We start from the raw sequence: 20,407 nt of genomic DNA on the forward strand, positions 1-20,407 counted from the left end.
CTGGAGAATAGCAGCAGCGCTTGCCAATGAAGCTGCAGCTGTGCTCCAGCTCCGTTTAATCACTGTGTATGACTGAGGGTTAATTAGCTGCCATTCTTACTGCTATTTGTTGTTCTAATGAAGATTTGCATAAATGTAAGACTAGGGGGTAACTGATACTTGATTTTTCCCTTCAGAGAGGCTGGGGGTGGAAAACTCGCCCATCCCAAGTGTTTATGTTTGTGGGAGATTCAGTGTTGCCTTTCCATTTGACCTGATCTGCTTCTGGCTGATGAATGGTGAACAAAGAGTTCAGAGTTGCTTATCAAATCGAGACCCCTGTTGGGTTTCTGCCTTTAGAAAGGGGCAGACTAGTTAGATGGGGAGAGGACCAAGGGATTACAAAATTACTCCCAGCTGACAGAGAGGAAAATACATACATGCATGTTTCTGTATCTATATACGTGCACATATATGGGATATATTTCAGTGACAGGTATCTCAGTGATATATATATCAGTGATATATGTATCTATCATCTATCATCTATCTATCTATCTATCTGTCTGTCTGTCTGTCTGTGTATCTATCTAGCATGTTCAATCTGGATGGCATGGAACCAATAATTTGTTAATGATTGGTTCATAAAAATTAATGGGACAAGCAGTACAACCAGAACAGGCTGTAGCATATTAGGCAATACACTGAAAAGCAAAAACTCATACGTTTTTGCAAGCCTTCTGTTGTACAGCACTAACTTTCAAAGTTCACTTATAAAAAAGGTATCTATCTAACATGAAACAGGTGATCTCAAAGGAAGGCAAAAATGACTCAGCGGTCCGTATCTACCTGCTATCGGCTCCTTGTAAGAGGGGAATTCACAATACAAATTAAGAAATTGCATTCATTCCTCAAAAAATCATAGGAAAATTTTGACATGAAGCAGTAATAAAATCCAAAACTACTTTGTAATTAAGGAGAACATTTGAAAATGAAATGTCATAAAATTGTCTTGTTTACTATGGTCACGACAATGCTTATGGCTACTAACTGAAAGAAAGTGAAGGGAAGAATAATCTGGTTTTCGTATGTTAACTTGTTGCATATGATAATATATTATGGGCAACTGTTTTCAGTGTCCCTCTTACGTACTTGGTCAGCTAAAACTTGCTTGACAGCATCTGTAAAATAGTCTAAGGGAAAGAAAAAGATTGAGAGGGCAGAGATAGTAAATTTCTAAATTTCAAATCACTACTGGAGAGTGGCCAGCTTTCAAGCTGACTGTATCCCTTCAAAGAGAGGTGACCACAAACGAGTACATACTTATTGCCAGTTTCTCAATCCCAACACAGCTTTGCAGTGCCTCTAGCTCTTTAGCTGGTCTCTAAGACACATGAGCAAATATTCATTTGCTTTTCTTCACACTTCTGTCACCCATCCGCCTGACTTCCTATAGGCACCTCTGCATATTTTGGGGTAGACACTAGCAGAAGTCAATCTTTCAGAGATGTAAGCAGAGAGCATTCAACACACCTGAAATAAATGTGCCTGAAATGGTAACACAGGGCTCCTTTACCACTCCAGCTTTTGGCTGGAAGGAATGCCACAGGTTTTAACACTATATACAGTAAGAAACCCACATGAAAATAAAACCACTCAATTGCATTTTTGCCCACATTCACCTTATTTTGAGCTTGGAAATAATTCAGTCTTTTGTTACAGCTTTTGACTCAGCCCTTGATTACACAAGAATCTCACATTCTGCCCTTTGCAAAGCAATTTTTAGCCCTTTAGTTGGGGAGAAAAGTTTAAAAACAGGAAACCTAAAGGTTTAAAAACTAGATGGCAAGTTAAAAAAAATCAGTGTACAATAAAAAATAAACCAGCAGCAATCCTCACAATGTGTAAAGAGATCACTTAATTTTTCTTTAATGATTCTTTAGTGATTTCTATATACTATGATTTTCCAAGGCTGCAGTGAGAATCCTTCATTGGTAAATAGGCTGAGAGAGAGTGGAAATCACAGATCTAGTGGTCAATGGCAGAAAACAAATCTAAAATAGCTGAGGGAAGAGGTTAAGTGCTATGCTAGTTAATAAGAATGACAGCTTGCTTTGAATACTCATACTGGCTGTCCAGGATATTGAATAAACCTCATTTAAATTAATTTTCATTATTTGTAGAGTCTGTGTTAGACATCTATCACTGTCAGTACTATTAATATTCTTTTCAGAGACCATATTATCAGCATATTTAAATGAAAGCTTTCCTTTTCAATATTTATTAACTCATTAATATTTCTTGGTACTAATATCCTGGTTGTAATATCCAAATTAGTGCCTACTACAAGGTATTTTCTACTGATTAGACTTTTTGAATTAAAAGATTTTTATTCTCAAGTACTAAAAATGCACTTGAGCTCCTGAAATTGTGCTTTCTTTCCATAGTATGTCTTAATTTAAATGAATGGCATTTAAAATTTACATTTTTGTCTTTTTATAATAGGTAGCAGAAAAACAGCGCACTGACCACACCCTAGTAGATGACCGAATATGAACTGTGAATGAACGCGAATGTGGAAGTTAATTCGTCTTACCTGGGTTGCAGTCTGTGAGGAGGGAGCAGATGGAGAGGAGAACTTTAGAAATGGTTAATGCTGGGCTCCAGTTGTCTTTTAAAATGTCCAGGCAGATGACGCCTTGGCTGTTAATATTACAGTGGTAGATTCTTGTCCGAAATGTTACCTAGAAAAGACACCGTGTCTAAGTACAATGGTGTTCAAGCCCATAATTATAGGATTATTAAGCAATTAAAAAATTATATGAACTAACATTCTGCTTTCCTGGTTGAAATGACAGTACTCTGCTACTGTCAGTTAAAGACTTGGCAAGATAGGAATATTCATAAGAAAATAAAGAAAATGAAGTCTGCCTCTTCCACCTGTGGCCAGCAGTGGAACTGGTTTGTGCAAGGTGAGAATGGGACATGCTTCCTGAGCTTCCTCTTGCCTTGGTCTCACTGATCTCATTAGTTTTGTATTGGGCCAAAAAAAGCTATTCCAGCCTCTGATCTGGACAACGTTCATAACTCAGGCCCACAGCTACTTCATGCTTTGAAGGGAGGCAGAAGACGACAGATTCTTCTGCTGTCTTCATCTGTTCACCGTTTGACCCAATAGATTAAGCTGGAAAAAAAACGTGGAGGCATCACATCAGTGACTCCTGGAGAAAGTAAAGTGAAATATCTTTGAGAAAGGCTGCTTAATAAAATGCTTTTATTTCCAAATTTTAAGTTACAGTTGAATCAGTAGAATTGCTACAAACACCTTTTTTTTTTTTTTTTTTTTTTTTGTAGTTGATTTTGAGGATTTCTGTATCCATTTTATATTGTCTCCCAGGTGATCCTATATGTAGCAAACAAAGGATGAGATCACTTCTTTTAGCCTAGAATGAGGAACTTCTGCTTCAAGTTGAAGATACAGGCCTTTTATTTTAAAAGAAATTCAGCTATGAAAGTCCACTTCGTAGTTCAGAACGAATACTGGGGCTACCGGATGAGAAGGGACAATATACAAAACTGCCCCTTAGGGGTCTCCATCAAGGACTAATTTCTCCATCAGTTCTACCCAAATGACAAGTCAAACCAGATGGTTTTAGTGACATGTTCATACCATCTAAAATTAAGATGTACAATTTCAGTTGTCTACCTCATCAGCAATAACCCAGCCAACAGCAGGGTTGATTAGGCAGGAGACAACAGCAGGCAAAGCACACCCCAATTTAAGAAAGCTGTGCTTTTCACCAGAATTGGACAGTGCTAATAACTAGGAGTGCTTAGGCACCCATCCCTGCTGTACCACACAGATAAACCTGCTTCTGGAGAGTAATGGAAACTGATAGCAGGCATGCTCCTGTTCTGATTTTATTCAATATCAGAAATCTCAGTGATTTCAGTGGGATTGAGATCAGGCCACTTATCAGTAAGCAGAAGGGAGGATACAAGTGAAATAACATAGTACCTGATTTACTTCTATTAAAAAAAAATCATTCTCTAACACACTGAAAAACTCTGCCCTTTTGGATTAAATCAAGCAGCTTTGACAAAACAATGGAAAGAAAAAGTAGTAGATTTCTGGTATTAAAACACTGCATTCAATAAGAAATACTTTTTCTCATAAGTACTTTTCCACATAAATCTGGTAAAGCACTTCTGGGCCCAGTGTCATGCACCAGTGAGTTCTGTAACAAAGATCGCAACAAAGCAAGTTCATCCGCTTTTAAATGCATCTATGTCTAAAGGTATTTCCAATTAATAGGACAATTTAATAGTCTGCCACTCCATACCCTATGTATTTGTAGGTTCTTTCCTTTCCCCCCGCTACAGTTGTGGTTTTGTTTATTGTTTTCCAGTCTAAAAGTGCTTCAATTCCCGGACTTTTATGAGAATTTAAAATATTTCTGGCACAATGAGCTCAATTCATCCAAACACTATAGCCAGATGATCTATTTTTTAACCCTCATTAGGTGTCCAAGCACATTCAGCATTTGGAGTGAAAGAAGTCTGCAAGATCAAGAAAATAGTATTCAGTGATAAAATTAAATGTTCGTCTACAAAGGGAAGCTATTTTGAACAAGGAAGGTTACAAATACACCAAAGTGGTAAACTACCTTACACAAACTGCATGTCAAAAGTGTCCACAAAGGGAGCTGGTGTGGAGGAGCATCCTGTGAATTGCAGGTCAGTGCTCATTAAGTCCCCGGATAGATTAACTCCAGGCACTCTTATACTTGAGGTATTGGTGAATCAGGGAGTTCTTCCTAGCAGGATGTCCCATGACGTGGGCAAACACTTTAGCACCTGCTTAATTTTAAGTATTGTATGCTTACTTCTCAGTACATTGCTGGAATAAAGTTTTTGCTTAATTATTTTCCCTGAACAAAGGTGCTTTCCTATGCTTCCATGATGAAAAATTTGAGGACTTTATTCAGTGATACCTGAATATACCAAGTAATAAGATATATGTGGTCTCACCAAATGTGGGGGAAACACACTGAATCCATTGGACAAATTAAATCATACCATCTAAATTATTTATAGACAGATCAGTCTGAGCTTGTAACCTGCTTAAGATAAGGCCATCAATTTGAGCCTCTATTTTAATGCGTAACTGTTTTGCCATCAGCTGAGAGGACAGACACATTTCCACACATTCCCCTGGCTTAGCTGGTTTTGAATCATTAAAGTAGGGACACTGGGAATTTGGCAGGATTCAGAGAGCCACTGGGATGAATGGAGGTAGTTCATGTCTTTCATAAACTGTTCAACACTCCACTGCCATCTTAGGCTATCTGGTGGATAAATGCACGTGGGACTACACCCATTTGTAGTTGGAAGGGTACTTTCAGCAAATACTTAGACCTGAAATGTAGCATTTTTTCACTATGAGCACATCTTAAGCCCGTGACACCGAGGAAGGCGCCCACTCACAAGATTAGACTTGCTGCTTATCATTGACAAATATGTCACCAACTCGCCAAACACGCCAATGCACTTCAAAATGCCTGCCTAAGTACAGACAGACATTTTAATGACAAAAAATCACATCTTTCAGAATTTCAGAAAAAGCTGTATTAATGACAGCCTTAATATGCTGGGAACTGTGGACTGACGGTGGCAGGTAACGGTGTTCGTATCGCAAAGCAGGATACAGTACAAGCGGCATGACATACTGCTTTCCTCATCTAGGTATTGCCTCAAATTGCAGTTAATGTGGGAAATGTTGACATGTAACTTTCTGGATGTTGTGTTTACCATACCCACATTTTAAAGTTATGCAGGGTCGTTCCTATTATATGTGTAGAGAGAAATCAAGTGATAATACCATTCCAGGAGAACTACATTTTCTTTATTATGGCCATATTTTTACCTTTGATGCCACTTAAACAGTTCCTATAAATGGCGCACTCTAATTCTATTTATCCCCTAATGAAAACACCTAAACAATCCCATGCAGGGCCTCAAGGGAGTGTGTGGGTGTATAGGAGAAGTTATCCTCAGACAACCGAATGCTAGAGAAGTAATTTATCTTTTTTTTTGAACGATAAGTGTCCTCTATGGATTTACTCTCTTTGATTCTGCAGTTTTAAGAGGGCATCTCATTTTTGTTGAATAAAAGTGCAGGTCAGAAAAATACGAATTACAGGAAACAGGGAAAAATGGGACTATCTTCTGAAAACTGTAAGAGTACTATAAACAAGCTTTTGAAAGGTAATGATAAGGAATTTATATTCAATCAGTTTTGGAAGTAAACAATAATAAACTCGTCTGTTTATCTACTGCTGAATGCCAAACCCTTCTGAATACTGTAAAACAGGATTAAACAAATAAAAAACCCCTTTATATAGTCTCTAAGAAGAAAATGAAGTTATCTATTCAAGAGGGGGAGGAAAAATGATTAGAGAGGAAGGAAGTACATGTAAAGCTATGGCTGGTTGTTCATTGAATAAGTTTTAGGACTGAAAAAAGAGTGTTTATAAAATCTGGGAAGAGGCAATTAAGATGGATTTCAGTTGAGGGATTGGAGGCAACTGGTTGTAGGCAAGATAAATCACTCCTGGATCTCAGAGTGATTTTGAGCACCAGTTTTCCAGCATGATGTAGTCCTAAAATCACTCACTATCTCTCTTTTGCACCTAATGTTCCTATGTTAGGTCTAAACCCAAGCAGCCACTGTGGCATTGGGATCTATGCGTGTGACTTGTTTAACCTTCGCTGTGAGATTCAGAGACAGGCACATAAAGGCACCGCAGCTCTGAAAGGGCTGGTTCCACAAACACATCTCATGCACTTTCAGACTCCACTGAATTCAGTCGTAATTCTCTTCAAAAATGTACCAGGAGGAAGAAATGATTCTCCAGTTTTGCATATTAGCACACAAGGGGTTACAGCGTGCACTCAGGAATTGCTTTCTTCAGCCTGTTTGGGTTCCAACCCTCACCTCCTGTTCCTCATTCCTCCCACTGAAGCCTGGTGACTGTGCAGGGAGAGATGAAAGATTCCCAGAGTCAACAGGAGAATAAACAAAACCAACCCGGCCAACACTGGAAGCAGGGCTGAGATCCCAGGGCTCTCATTCCCGCAGTTTTGGAAAGTTCCTTTCAAGCTCTTTCATTTCTTACAAGGGTGCAATCCTGCACGCTTGCCTGAGATGAAACTTCTGTCTTCCTCAAATATTCCCCTGGAGTTCTGTTTTAATAAAACTGCGGTGGCACTACCTGAAGTGGAAGAAGTTGTAATGCATACAGAAAAGGTTATATATATATTAAAAAATATGATGCCCTTTATGATGATGTTCATGGAGCTCAGGAGGGACTAAGTAGTTCCCATCTCAGTTTGTCAGACTTTATGAGCAATAGATTTGTCTGCTCGAATAGAGAGAATAATAAAAACAAGATCAGGCCTACACTCTTTAGTCATATTAGAAAAATACTATAAAACAACCTAAATGAAAAATATCTATAGCTCTGAGTGACACAAAGTTCATGCAATAGCCTTTACATTAATTAGCATCCTTAAATTTCTTACAGAGTGGACTTCATTTTACCTATAGCCAGCACTGAGGCTGCCTTTCTAAGACAGGGTGATCCATCTCTGGTTTGTAACTACAGATTTGTAGCATGCACATGAACAATTGTTGAGATACTTAACGGATTATGACATAAAGTGCATAATAAATGACTGACCACATGATGCTCACTATTAAAGACCATGATTTAAATATATGCCGAGAAATGAACTTCAGCCAGTTCTTAAAAAACTTGCTCACACCTAATTTTAGTTGGTAAAGAACAGCTATAGTTTATTTTAGCAAAGGAAAATACATGTCATCTGCATTAGCAGGAAATAATAAATTGTAATTACTCTTGCTTGACCTACAGAAAAGTCTGATATGCAAACTACTCTGGGTTTCTGTGGCAAAATGCACCATGAGAGACATAGCTAGTCAAAAGTGATAACAATTTAAAAGGGATACAATAGCATCCACATGAATTAACCTTTAATATTACTGAAAATGAAACAGTATGCAATATGAGTAATTATTCATTATATTCATGGTAATTATGAAGCTGAGTAACTACTCACACTGTCTCACTGAACAGACTGTTGCAGGGAAAAAAAAACTGAATAAGCACAGCAATACTAAACGTCTACATTACATAAACGTACTCATTTTGCACACAGATTTAATAGCAGAAAAAGTAAAAAGGGGCCTTGATAATCTTTGATGTACCTGAGAGGGCAAATAAAAAATTATCTTAAAATGTACAAAGTTTTCTGAAAATAAAGGAAGAGCAGGAGAGAACAAGGGAAATGGATTACTGCTCGGGTTAGGGACATTCAGAATAGAAAAAATACTGTAAGATCCAAAGCATCAAAAGCTTTCTCTGACATAATCAATATGAGTTTTTATAAAATGATCTTCATTTAATCAGCATAATCTTTCTTACAATTAGTAATTCCATACGGAAAGTCAGCAATAAAGTCCTTTAATAGTAAAATTTTTAAAGATTTACTAGCCATTTAACTTTTATAAAATAAATCTTCCCTTTCGTAGTTTAAGACGTGCAGGCTGTATCGTCCTACATGCACGCCTCTCTGAGTTCGCCAAAGTGCTCCTTCATGTTCGGTTTAATGCAATCCAACTCTTCTCAGCTAAATGTGAGTAAGCCTAGCACGTTAAAAAATCGTGTATCACCATGTGACAGACAGTACCTGGCGCTTTACTGTTCTTCCTAATTCTGCTGTGCTTCCGTAAGAAGGGAGCTCCCGGGTGTGCTCAGGGAATCGAGGCAGAGGCAGGTATGGCAGGCACGGGGCTCTGGGCACAGGGCTGCTGGTTGGCGGGGTGGGTGGGCAGGCTGTGGCAGGCACTTCACGTCCTAAATTTTATTCTAAGAAACCTGAGCTTTTTTTACTTGCCCAATTTTAACAGCCTTTGGGTATTTAGGTGCTCCCTACATGAGAAGTTCTAGGCAGACTGACCTCAAAACCACGGTTTTCTGTCCTAATCAGTTCATCTGCTCTTATTCTATAATAACAATGTACATAAAATTCTCTCTCACATCTGTATATATATATGTGTGGGTAAAAGAGGACAAGAAAGAACATTGATACATGATTTATTTTTAGATCACATGCATTTTACGCAGTAGTAAAACGTGTGTGATATGGCAGAATTACAGTTTCTGAAACATCCAATAGACATCAAAAGTCCTCTTTTGAAAATATATTTAACAAGGAGTATGCAAACCACTGCTGTGAGGCAGAAGATATTCCCCGTAAGATGCCTCTGCAGACCCTTTGGGGAGCTTAGTGTATGGGGTATTTATAGGAAACGGGAAGAAATGATGAACTGCCTAAGTTTTGGGGAGGGAAAACAGGAAGAGTTTAGTTGGGTAGGGACATTTTAATCCAGACTAAATACATCAATACAAACTACTCATATAAATTAGTATATTAAAAACAGAGTGAAAAAGAACGCTATTCATTAGAAGAAATGGCAATTCAATTTGGCAATTACTAGAAGAATTATCAGATAACTGAATTCAAAGGAAATCTCAGAGATTTACATGGTATTGCCCTATCAAAAGTGACTTTTGCATTTATTCGCAATAAAATGTAGTTATTGATCCTTTCCTCAGCCTGACATATTTCTGCTTGCACCTCTGTCCTCTGCTTTACATCTCTGTGATTCTGTCATTTTGAGAGGCATCCAGGTTTCTTAAGGAGCCACCTGGGTTCGACCTGTCCCGAGCCCTGTACCACCACACGCTGCCCTATAGGTTCAGAGTTACCTGAGGATATGGGGCCTATGGAACGAATGGGGTTTCACTGCAGGTGGTGCAAGCGTGGGAACCGCACGCTGCAGTTCGCATGCCTGGGAAGAGCTGCTCTGAGAAGAGCAGGACTCGAGCTGATACTGCTAGCTCTGACAGTGGTCTGCTGGTGGTAGGTTGTCCATTTCTCCCTCTCAAAGACTCCGATGCATCTGATTTCTGCTTGCAGCCACACAAAGTCTTTGCTCGCTGGGAAAGCGGGCCAACTCCATTTATTGTCACGGATGAAGGATCCACGGGCTGCTCTCAGCAAGGAGACGTAAATAGCAAGGCCGGGCGAAGAACGAGGGAGCGCTGAGGCACAGCGAAGGGGCCGGGGGAGGCGGTGGTGTGGGAATGTGCCAGGCGAGCGACCACCGGACAACCAGGAGGAGGAGGATGGGGAGGGCAGGAGGCAGCCGAGAAAAGCTGTGAGCAGCAGGGCACGGCACTGAGAGCTAATGTGATGTGACAGAGGCTCTGAGAGAAGTATGACAAGGCAAATGAAAGTACGGGATAACAGTGACAGGAGACCATTGCATTTGAAGGGTGATCATAGGATGGCAATATTGGGGCAGGGGGCAAGAGACGGTAGGTTGAAGCCCTGCCTGCACCAGGGTTGCAGAGGTGGTAAATAGCCATGATCGAATAGGCTGTACTTAGGGTTATTCCCAGTTTGAGAGCTTCAAATGTAAATAGCATTAATAGGGATATATGCAAGTTAAAGTGTGGGTCTGCCTTGTAAGGTTCATTTTAACAATTTAGGTTAGAAATACCAAGGAATGCTTATTTTTTCTCATCTACTCTTGTAAGCACTGTTTTTCTATTACACTGCAGATAAAAGTGTCTTTAACAGTCAATCACATATAAAATAAGTATGAAAAAGTAGAGTAGAAGCCAAGAATAAAAAGAACTGCCCCTCGCATATGAGGCTGAATTTATGAAATAGGTAGAAGTTTGTACCACAGTAGAAGGATTCCACATAATGATATTTAGTGCACAGAGATTAGCGTTATATGACAATTACATATAAAAAATTGAAGAGATGCTTAATATTGCCATTAAGACTAGATTCTATAGACACTGTGCATTATATTTACAAAGGAAAAAGACCCTCCTTGCAGTCAAGCAGTTGATTTAAAACAGCTAAGCTTTCAAATGCTGAGAACAATTTTTCCGTCAGTCGATAGACATGAGATTTACAAGGAGGAAATGGAGTTTTCTGTTATTTTAATTTTGATTTAGAGGTGATTTAGCATATTGCAGCTTTCAAGTCCTGTGAACCATTTTTCAGTCAGCTGAGATTAAAGTCCCTAGCAAGATTAATTGTAGAGTTGGGATTAAGAGATTTTATAAATCACTCAAATTCAAAAATAAAGCTAGCAGAGTACTAGGATAATGATAGATATATCCATATTGTATCAGCTACTGCTAAATTGAATTGACACTGTAATAGACTGAACGCAGTCAAATATGAGAGTAGAAGTTATTAATAAAGATTATTCTTGATGAAAATGCAGACACCACTGCAGTGACAATTCCTGGGGGGAGAGTTCTCTTGAAAAGCGTTCATTTTTCTGCAAACACCTGTATGAAAGACCCTGGTATGGCTTCCTGATTTGTCAAGGCTTCCAGCTCCAGAGGGACAGTATGCAGGATAATGAAATTACCGCCTTTCCTTCAATAACTATAGTGTACACAAAGATGCAGTGTTAATTTGTCATAACGGCTAAACTTTAGAGGATGTCAGATCAAAAAAGTTAGCATACTTGTGGAATTCACTGATTCCTTATGTGGCCTGAGGACAGAAATTGAGCTGAAATTCTTTCTCTCAGATGAGGCTGACTGAAAGATGTGATACCTCCTATTCATATACACGTGTGTATATATATATATACACACACACCCCCCCACACACACCCACAGATACACGCACACCCCGACATAAGAGACACCTATCCATGGGTAGCTATATATCCCATTCAATACTCCAAAGAAAGAGACAGAGCAAGAGAGAGCGAGCTTTCCTTTGTTAAAGCCAAGGGGCAAACCGTCTGAATCCATTAAGGATGAAAGGAAGATAGTTAGCAGGAAAAAGAAATCTCAAAGGTATTTCTAAAAAAGGTTGAGGGGTCATTAAGGCACTGGAGAAATGTAAGGTTATTTCCTTGGCAGGCCATCTAAGTATTTTTATTCATTTCTTTAAGTGGCTGCTCTGAACAGGGCATAGCTTTTCTCTGTTCTTCAGCCCACTGCACTACAAGCGAGATGCTGTATTTTGGGGCTGAAGTGAAACCTCACCTTCTGACCAAGACTGAAGCCTCATCTGGCCTTTAGCAGGAGGTGAGATCGTGTCCACATCTACACCTCGCTTTGTCTGTTCCATACCTTCCTACCGCCAGGCATCTCACAAAACCAACGTGATACTTAGGATGCAGCTGAAAAGAGAATGGCGATTCTTTCTTGCTGACTCAGCCAACTGGGTGCTCAGCTAATTTCTGCAGTGCTACAGAAGCTTCCTCGCAGTGGAGGCAAGGAAATATTTTTAATTTATTTATTAGACCCTCCCAGAAAGCCAAGGCTAATTTGCCAGTTCTCAGATGAGCTGTTCTAAAAATCACGTTCTCTGATTGTGGAGATAAATCGGAGTTAGGCCGGGATGGCCCTCCATCACTCCTACTCAGGCTGCATCAGTCACACATAGATAAACTTTTTTCGGGAAGAGCAACTCCCTCCTCTAAGTGTGCTGCAGTTGTGAGTGAAGCCAAATGCCATTGATTTAAAAGCAAAGCAGAGCTGAAAGGGTCAGTGACCTCTGGCTCAGAAAATCTGGAGTCCAGTTTCAAGGCATGAGACAAAGTTGAAAGACTGAAATAGACTGACTTCAAAGGCGAAAAAAATGAATATCGTGAGAGCAAATTATACTCTGACTTACCACATGGTATATTCTATTTTGGTGAAGAATAACTTAATCTGATATTATGCTTATGGCTTAACTTTAGAGAGACACTGACAGGTAAAGACAGAAAAAAAGAAAACTATGGACCTGTAGGGGAAGGACTGGTTGGTGCAGACTGGAAGGGAAACCTGATGGCAGTGATGCTTGGCTATACAAAACTACGAACGTGAACTGGACCACACAGTACAATTTGAGGATGTAAAGAATAGACATAAAACTTTAAAATCTTAAGAGGATGTGATGTTGAAGGCTACAAAGGTGTAAAAACTGAAGAAATACATAATAATGAAAGTTTTGGATAAATACTTTTTGTTTGCTTAAACAAAACCTGAAGGAATGAGTGATTCGGTTTCTTTTACATGATAAAGACAAGGTGGGAAAGCAGGTTAACTATCTAGAAGAACAAATGAAAATTACTTTATACATTTATTTAAAAAAACGCCAAAATACAGGTCAAACATCTTTTATTCATGTGCAAATGTGCTCTCAGATGTTTGATTTTATTTTAATTAATGTTTTCCAATATGCAGCAGGGTGCCCAATGATCAGAATAAGCATCAACAGTGTTTATAGAAGGAACCTGGATCCTTTAGAAAATTCTGAGAAGTTTGTATAATACAAACCAAACAATGGTTACACCACAAATGTATTGTAATTATAATTATAAAAATAAAAGACATTTATCCAGAATCCACTTTCAATATATTTTTTTTATTTTAAAGATTATTTTACCCTTCCCAACATCCCTGTGCAACATACACATGCACGACAACAGGGTGCACAACATCTGAGAATAGATAAGGAAAAGGGATTGCGGAAATCTTTCTGCAGATTTTAATACACTTTGGATTAGGCCCTTTAACAGTAACTATGTTATGTGACATGGGCATTTGCCTTTGGAACTCAGGCTGGGTCAAGTAATTGCATCTGGGAAATACAGTTTCTGTTTCTTCCCAGGTCTTTTGTGGTCACATTTTTGGAAGATCAATTTTGACAGTACTCATTTAAATGTTTCCTTATTTCATAGTAAAAGAGGGATGAAAATGGCCCACAGAAATCTCAGGAGGAATGTATGAATTCAATCATAGCGAGAAATGTGAATTAGACCCTTTCTGCTATGTACTTACAGGAAGGTAATCTTGCCAACACTCAGGAATACATTTTATGTCTTTCTCAGTACATTCTGCAGTCTTGTACTTTATTTCTAGACTTTTTAAGATGATAGAGCCATAAGGAGTGGGACTATACTCAGAAAAAAAATCTAAGATGATCTATTCCCATAATGCTAGGACCCATGATTTTGAGAACAGCACCAAATATCACAAATCTTGTGGTGAAGTAGAAGAGATGTCAACACCCGGTGACACAGATAGCACCGTACCGTGAGGCCATATGTTATGTTCCATGTACTCACTACCTTTCTTTTGCTAGAAATAAGCATGTGGAGAACATATTTAACCATCATTTCCCAACCATACTGACTGGCAGCAGCTACCTTATGACAAGCAGTCATCTTCCCATGCTGCTTTATTCAAAGGATTTCCCAAACTATTTTACCTATGAATCAGTTTCATAGGGTCTGGAAAACAGGTGTAATGAAATAGCAATAGTTTGAGAGATCCTACAGCAGGACTGAAAATAGGGGTAATTTACAACAGTGGCTGAAGTGAATAGAGTAAGAATCCATGTGTACAAAATATGCTAGCGACATAGTCAGTTATATCTGACATTAGTCCCCTGTGCACATGTACTCATTACTTTCTTACAGATAACAATTTCCCTCATCATAAATACTGGCCTTCTAGTAATACGGCATCATCAACTCTCTCATCCTTTATCAAGCAGTACATTTTCATATTATTTATACGCACACATTTCTTACAATGACAATTGGCATCAAGATAAAAGCAGACAAAAAAATCTATTACAAAGTAGGACAAGAACCACCTCTTTGCTTGATAGTTCATTAATAAGCAATGCACAGCTGCATTACTCATGTCTCAAAATAATACAGTTGCCAAACACAACTGAGTGTGGACTGAAAACATCTTTACCTCATGGTGAAACAGCAAACTGGACCTTCACCTTCTATTTTGAAAGGATGCTTATTGCATATATTGCCTCAAGACTCAACAGGTTCAACAGAGAGAATGACAAAAGATATCCCTCCACCTTGCCTTTCAGACCTAGTTCTTTACATACTAGGTTTGGACCTCTGAGAGAACTTCAAGCTCTATTTTATACTGAATGAATCCATTTAGTGGATATGCCAATATCCCCTAAATAATATAATTTTAATTTGCTGGGGGACTGAATGTAACCCTTGCATTACAGCTCCTACAAAGAGACTAAGCCTAGCAAAGAAGCAAACAAAAGGGGCCTGTTAAGACGGACCTTGTATAGCAAGTAAGAAGTCTGGACTGGCCTGGGCTGGGAGAGAGGCAGGAAGAACAGGGCATCGCCCCAGCTCAGTGTGCCCAAAGCTTTAACTAACTGAAGGAGAAGTTATGAAGTTTCAAATTCTTTCTTCACTGTGTAATCGCAGTTATCTAAATCAGAAAATCTGCAGTCAGCAAGGTGTACAACCCCTGTAAGACTTGTCAGTGACCTCAAAGCTTCCCTAAACTGGAACACTAAAAGTGGGCAGCAAAGTTAGACCATCTCTAACACTGCTATACTGACCCATCTTTAGGTCACTGGCTGGGAAAGTCCAATTTACAGAATGACAAGTACTTTGAATTTACCTCTCATTCTTTTTTAGAACTTGTCCTGATAATATCAATGTTAACTACTATAAACATTACTACTGTGGCATTAAAATTCTGTTTATAAACGCTTCTCTTTCAATAGTGTACTTATGGTAATCAAATAGCAATCAGCTACTCTCTGTTTTAATGCAATACCCTTCTATTATAGACCAATGGGGCATACCAACCCTTTCACAAATGTGTCAAAAAGAAGGTAAATATTTTTGCTCCCGTAGCTCCTCCCGGGGAGCTGTTCCAGACCCTCACTCTCCACACTGGCAAGGTGAACAACTCACCTCTTTTCACTTTGTTTCATAAAAGACAGGCCCATCAATTTATTTGATTCTATTAACAGCCCTGTGGGGTTAAATTTTTCCAGTTTCTGTTCCTGTTAGAGAACATGTGTGTTAAGAATTGCTCTCAGTCTTCCAGATAAGGTCTTACAAGTGTCTTGTATATGACATTGGTAATTCCTTATCTCTACAGGCAATGCCAGAGGATGCATCTTAGGAGTGTATTTGCCTCTTTTATAGATGCATTAGACAGGTGGTTTGTAATAATCCTGTGATCACCCAATAAAGCTCCATTTTGACACTCTCCCTCAGCAATTATTACTACTGGTTATTGATGACACTCTGCACTACCGCATTTCACCCCACTTCTCTTTTTCCAGTCTTCATACGCACTAGATTTTTCCTGTTTGACATTCTGAGCCTACTCAACCATGGTAATGATCTGCCACCTTCATGTTACTGGTACAGTTCTACGTTTGTGGTTAGTGCCATTATTGACAGCATTAGAAAACGAATCCATAAGGAATCCTGTAAGTCTCTGTCTTTCACTCCAGTTTCTTGCTTCTGCTGCCATATTTCCACATTCTTCCAGAAAACTGATGTAAAGCAATTACTTATAACTTCAGGAACGATAGTGCATTTTGCATCTGCAGAAGTAATTTATATGCGGTAGTGCAAAAGGTGCATATTTTTGTCAGACTGCCACAGACCCCTGGTGACTGATATGGGTCAACAGGAAAGATTAAGTATCTTCAGCTGCTTATAAAGGGTGCAACTCAAATATAAATGCTTTCATATTAGAAACAAATCCAAATCAAACAAATAACTGCTGGAAATTATGCAACCATTTGCTAAATAAATCCATATCCATCCAGCTATACTGGCAACATGAAGGCAAATTTTAGGCAGTTATTTAAATTATTTCCATCAAAATACTCACTTTAAATATTCATTATTGCCTTGAAAGTTTTATGATTCATCCTACAATGATATACCAATATACACATTAAAAAATATCACAAGGAGAGGACTCCTATCAGACTTTTAATAACCTCCTACTAACCTTAGGTGGTTTAAAAGGATAGTCCGGTGAAAAGGTAATGTCAAGGAAGAAAACTCCACCTTCATATACAGACCCTGGAGGCCCCAGTATAGTTGACCTCCATTCATAAATGTTGTCTCCTTTGGGTCCAGCACTAAAATAGAAAACAAAAATATAACATAATAACCACATACAATCAAGAATATACTGCATCAGTTATATTCTACTAGTAGTACCACTGGTTTTGCAATAACACTACAAACTAAAATTGTGTATCACATTCATTAAGTTAGTCCTGGATAAAACATGTAACTGGTGTCCTAAGCTCTGTCAGTGAAGTGATATATTCAGCCAGGAAGAAGTATTAAAATCACATTATAAATTATTCAAATAAGCACAGAAAAATTCCTGACTGTCTTATCTCCAATATTTTAGTGGGCAGATGTGAAGTATTTACAGTGCAAGGATACAGAGACTTTGCTGAGATGTCTTGTCACTGTCTTGCCTCACAAGCCATCCTATTTTCACCTACCTTCTTATCCACCTACCTCATCAGTCAGTAGCAGTGTAATTACACACATTATTATACAGCACAGACTGTACTAAAGACTGAGCAGGGTACAAACGACCTTGCAGCTGCACTTTTGAAGTCCCTACTACAGAAGGCTGCTTTACTCTGCAATCGTTACCCTATCATCTTATAAATATTATAAACAGGAAGCAGGTTAAACTGTTGGATTATGTTAATTCAAAGTCCTCATGTAAAAACACAGTACTGAAACAATATTTAAAATGTACAAAACATAATCCTGTATGTGAAACAAGAAAAATCTCTCACCCACACAGTCAATTCCTGAAAAAATAAAATTAAAAACTAATAAAAGTTCTTGGGCATGACTCTTCCAAAAGCCAACACAGCCTCCTTCCATACAACATAATGCTTGTCCATAGAAATACATATTTTACTCAGGGTAGCCTCTTAAGGAATATGAAGAATCTTTTTTGGTTCATAGCCTGCTGATAACAGTCACTGATACAGGACCTGAATTTTAATTAGGATCAATTGGGATGGTGACTTCTAGATATCTGATTAATGTTTTTCAGAGAAAGACAGTACTGGTAGATATTTCAAATAAGTGACGTGGTATTGTCTTAAGGCATTTCTTGTGAAACAATTCTTGTTATGTTTGCAATAAAGATTTCCACAGCATGCAGGGGTTTGTGAAATAACCCTGTGTGTAGAACAGATGAAAGCTCTTGGCTATGCTCCATGCCTCACAACGTACCCAAGGCATACAATTATTATACGACATCATGTCATGTTCACTGCTCAACTATTCATTTTGTTCACTGAAAGTTAATAAAAATCTCTTTCACCTGAAATTCCTTGGGCTCCCTTCATTAAAACTTCTGACTGCATGATTCCCTGCATACAACTGCGTGACTTAGTACTGCACGGTGTACTTCATTAGTCATGGTACCTACATCAATTTTCTATAATAGCTGTTAATGCTTCTTGGCTTTCTAAACTACGTGCTTTCTTAACAGAAATGGGTTACAGACACTATAACATTATGGAACATTCATTTTCTATCAGCCATAGTAACAAAACTAGCAATTGTTTTAAAGATAAAATCTGGCTTTTTAAGTGTCACAATAGCAGAAGTGTTGCCATCCATATTTCACAGTGTCTATAATACATCAGGTTGCTAGCTGCCAAACAAATTTAATCTACCCAGTTCTCAGTTTGCATTAACCTTTGAATAATAAAGCACATCTGAGACTGCTGTAAGAAACAAACCAGAGAATGAATAATTAAAAACACCTCCACTGCCTTTAGAAAGACCAATCCCAAGTCAACAGGGAAGGTTTAATTGTGACTGAACTAGGCATTAAGGGGCTAATTGAACTCTTTATAAGCCCAAACGAATGTGGTCCTACATCAGTGCTATGGTATACAAGGTTCACAGAAAGCAAAACCCTTAAAAAAAAAAAATCAGGCAATTAGTTCAAATAGAAAAGGCAAGAAGCAGGAGCAGTCTAAATCTTACATGAAAAAAAGCCCATAATATGTGAAGGAAATCCTTTCCCATTTTCTGCAGAAAAACTTTCTAATACTTGGAGAAGCAATGACTCAGTTGATGCCAGCAGGTTAAAATGGAAGCGATATAAATGTCAATCCCAGAGAAATGGCTGGAAACAGCAAGTAACAAAAGCAAGCCCTGTCTTTTACAGACTGTATTTAGCCAGGAGGGGACGGTTGGGCCCTTTTTTGGTTTGAGCGAGGCTCACTTTTTTGATCAGAACTCTCTCTGATAGTGGCATTTTCATAATGTATATTATTTTTATTTGTTTTGCCCATTTATTTAATTGCATTAACATTTTAAATGAGCAGTCATTAATTAGAATAGTTGGAAAATGCTCCATCTGCCAGTTGAACTGTTTCGGCACGTCCAGCTACAAGCCCAGCCTGATCACATTCTGAGGATGCTGATTAACATTAATTGAAGGTTTTCTTTGGAAATGAGAGATGAAGCTTTATTAAGTATTATTATTAATTCGAAGAATAGCTTGAATTGTATGGAGTGTGGGAACACTGCTGTTATCAACGTTGCCTGTTAGAGTGCTCGCTGGCAGCAAGGCTGTTCAGCCGCTGTAAAATACCGATCCATGTGCACAGGCAACAGCTGGTATTAAGGGCAACAGCATGCACAAGCATAACGTTTTTTCACTTGCACATTAATAATACAAAAAGTTTGACAGGTGTATTATCTTTGTTTTCCTTCTTTCCTAATTGTTAAGCCTTTTATTTATCCACATTTTTGGCAACCGGAACGACGACACACCAGGCTTCACCAGAGAAAATTCCCATATGTGCAAGACCTCAGCCAGAGCCTTATTCTATAAGGTTTATAATGCAAGAGGATTTAATTGCCCTTCTCTCTACATGGATATCTGCCCGGCACACTGAAGCCCAAATGTTTTACATTCAGTATGATTTATATTCCAGCTCTATTAATGTTACTGGCAACCAAATCACAGATCTCAAAGAAAGCAAACCAAACATCTCAGTGCCTGAAGTTCTGTTATCTTTGGAAGGACAGATTCAGATGGGCACCCGCTCGGCAAAGGGCAGACTAAATCTGTCTTGAACTCAACTGACCCAGGGCCGGAGCATACGCACGCTGCCTGCTACTAACCCGCTGCTACATCAGTCAGCTTCAGCGGAGAAATAACAGTGGCTGTGGCAGCTCCAGGTGGAAGTGGCTGAACTATAAGGATAAGGCGGTTAGGAGAAGGACAGGTCTGCTGTCAGACCAGCAGTGCAGCCTCCCAGTTTGAACCCTGATGCTGAAACCCCAGCAAACCTGCAGGATGAGGCAATCAAGGAGCCCAGCGAGAAGCATGTGGTGTGACTCCGGAGCTGGCACTCCCAGCATTTCCAGTGTTTTCTCCCGGTGGAATTTGTAACATAGGACTGAGGAGGTGTAGCTGAGCATAAAGGCCCCAGA

The 20,407-nt window shown here is 38.9% G+C and overlaps 1 protein-coding gene across 1 annotated transcript in view; it reads right to left on the bottom strand.

Annotated features, from left to right (window-relative positions):
• The window catches only part of LOC309589283 (ubiquitin-conjugating enzyme E2 E2), a 223,943-nt gene that overhangs the window by 22,035 nt on the left and 181,501 nt on the right, over positions 1 to 20,407 (bottom strand). The window contains exons 4-5 of the mRNA XM_082309267.1: positions 16,917 to 17,049; positions 2,576 to 2,723 (exon numbers count right to left, since the gene is read on the bottom strand). Coding sequence (XP_082165393.1) covers positions 2,576 to 2,723; positions 16,917 to 17,049 — 281 coding nt within the window. The remainder of the gene's footprint in view (positions 1 to 2,575; positions 2,724 to 16,916; positions 17,050 to 20,407) is intronic.

Source organism: Platalea leucorodia, assembly GCF_965183815.1.
Source record: "Platalea leucorodia genome assembly, chromosome: 1".
Taxonomy (NCBI): Eukaryota; Metazoa; Chordata; class Aves; order Pelecaniformes; family Threskiornithidae; genus Platalea; species Platalea leucorodia.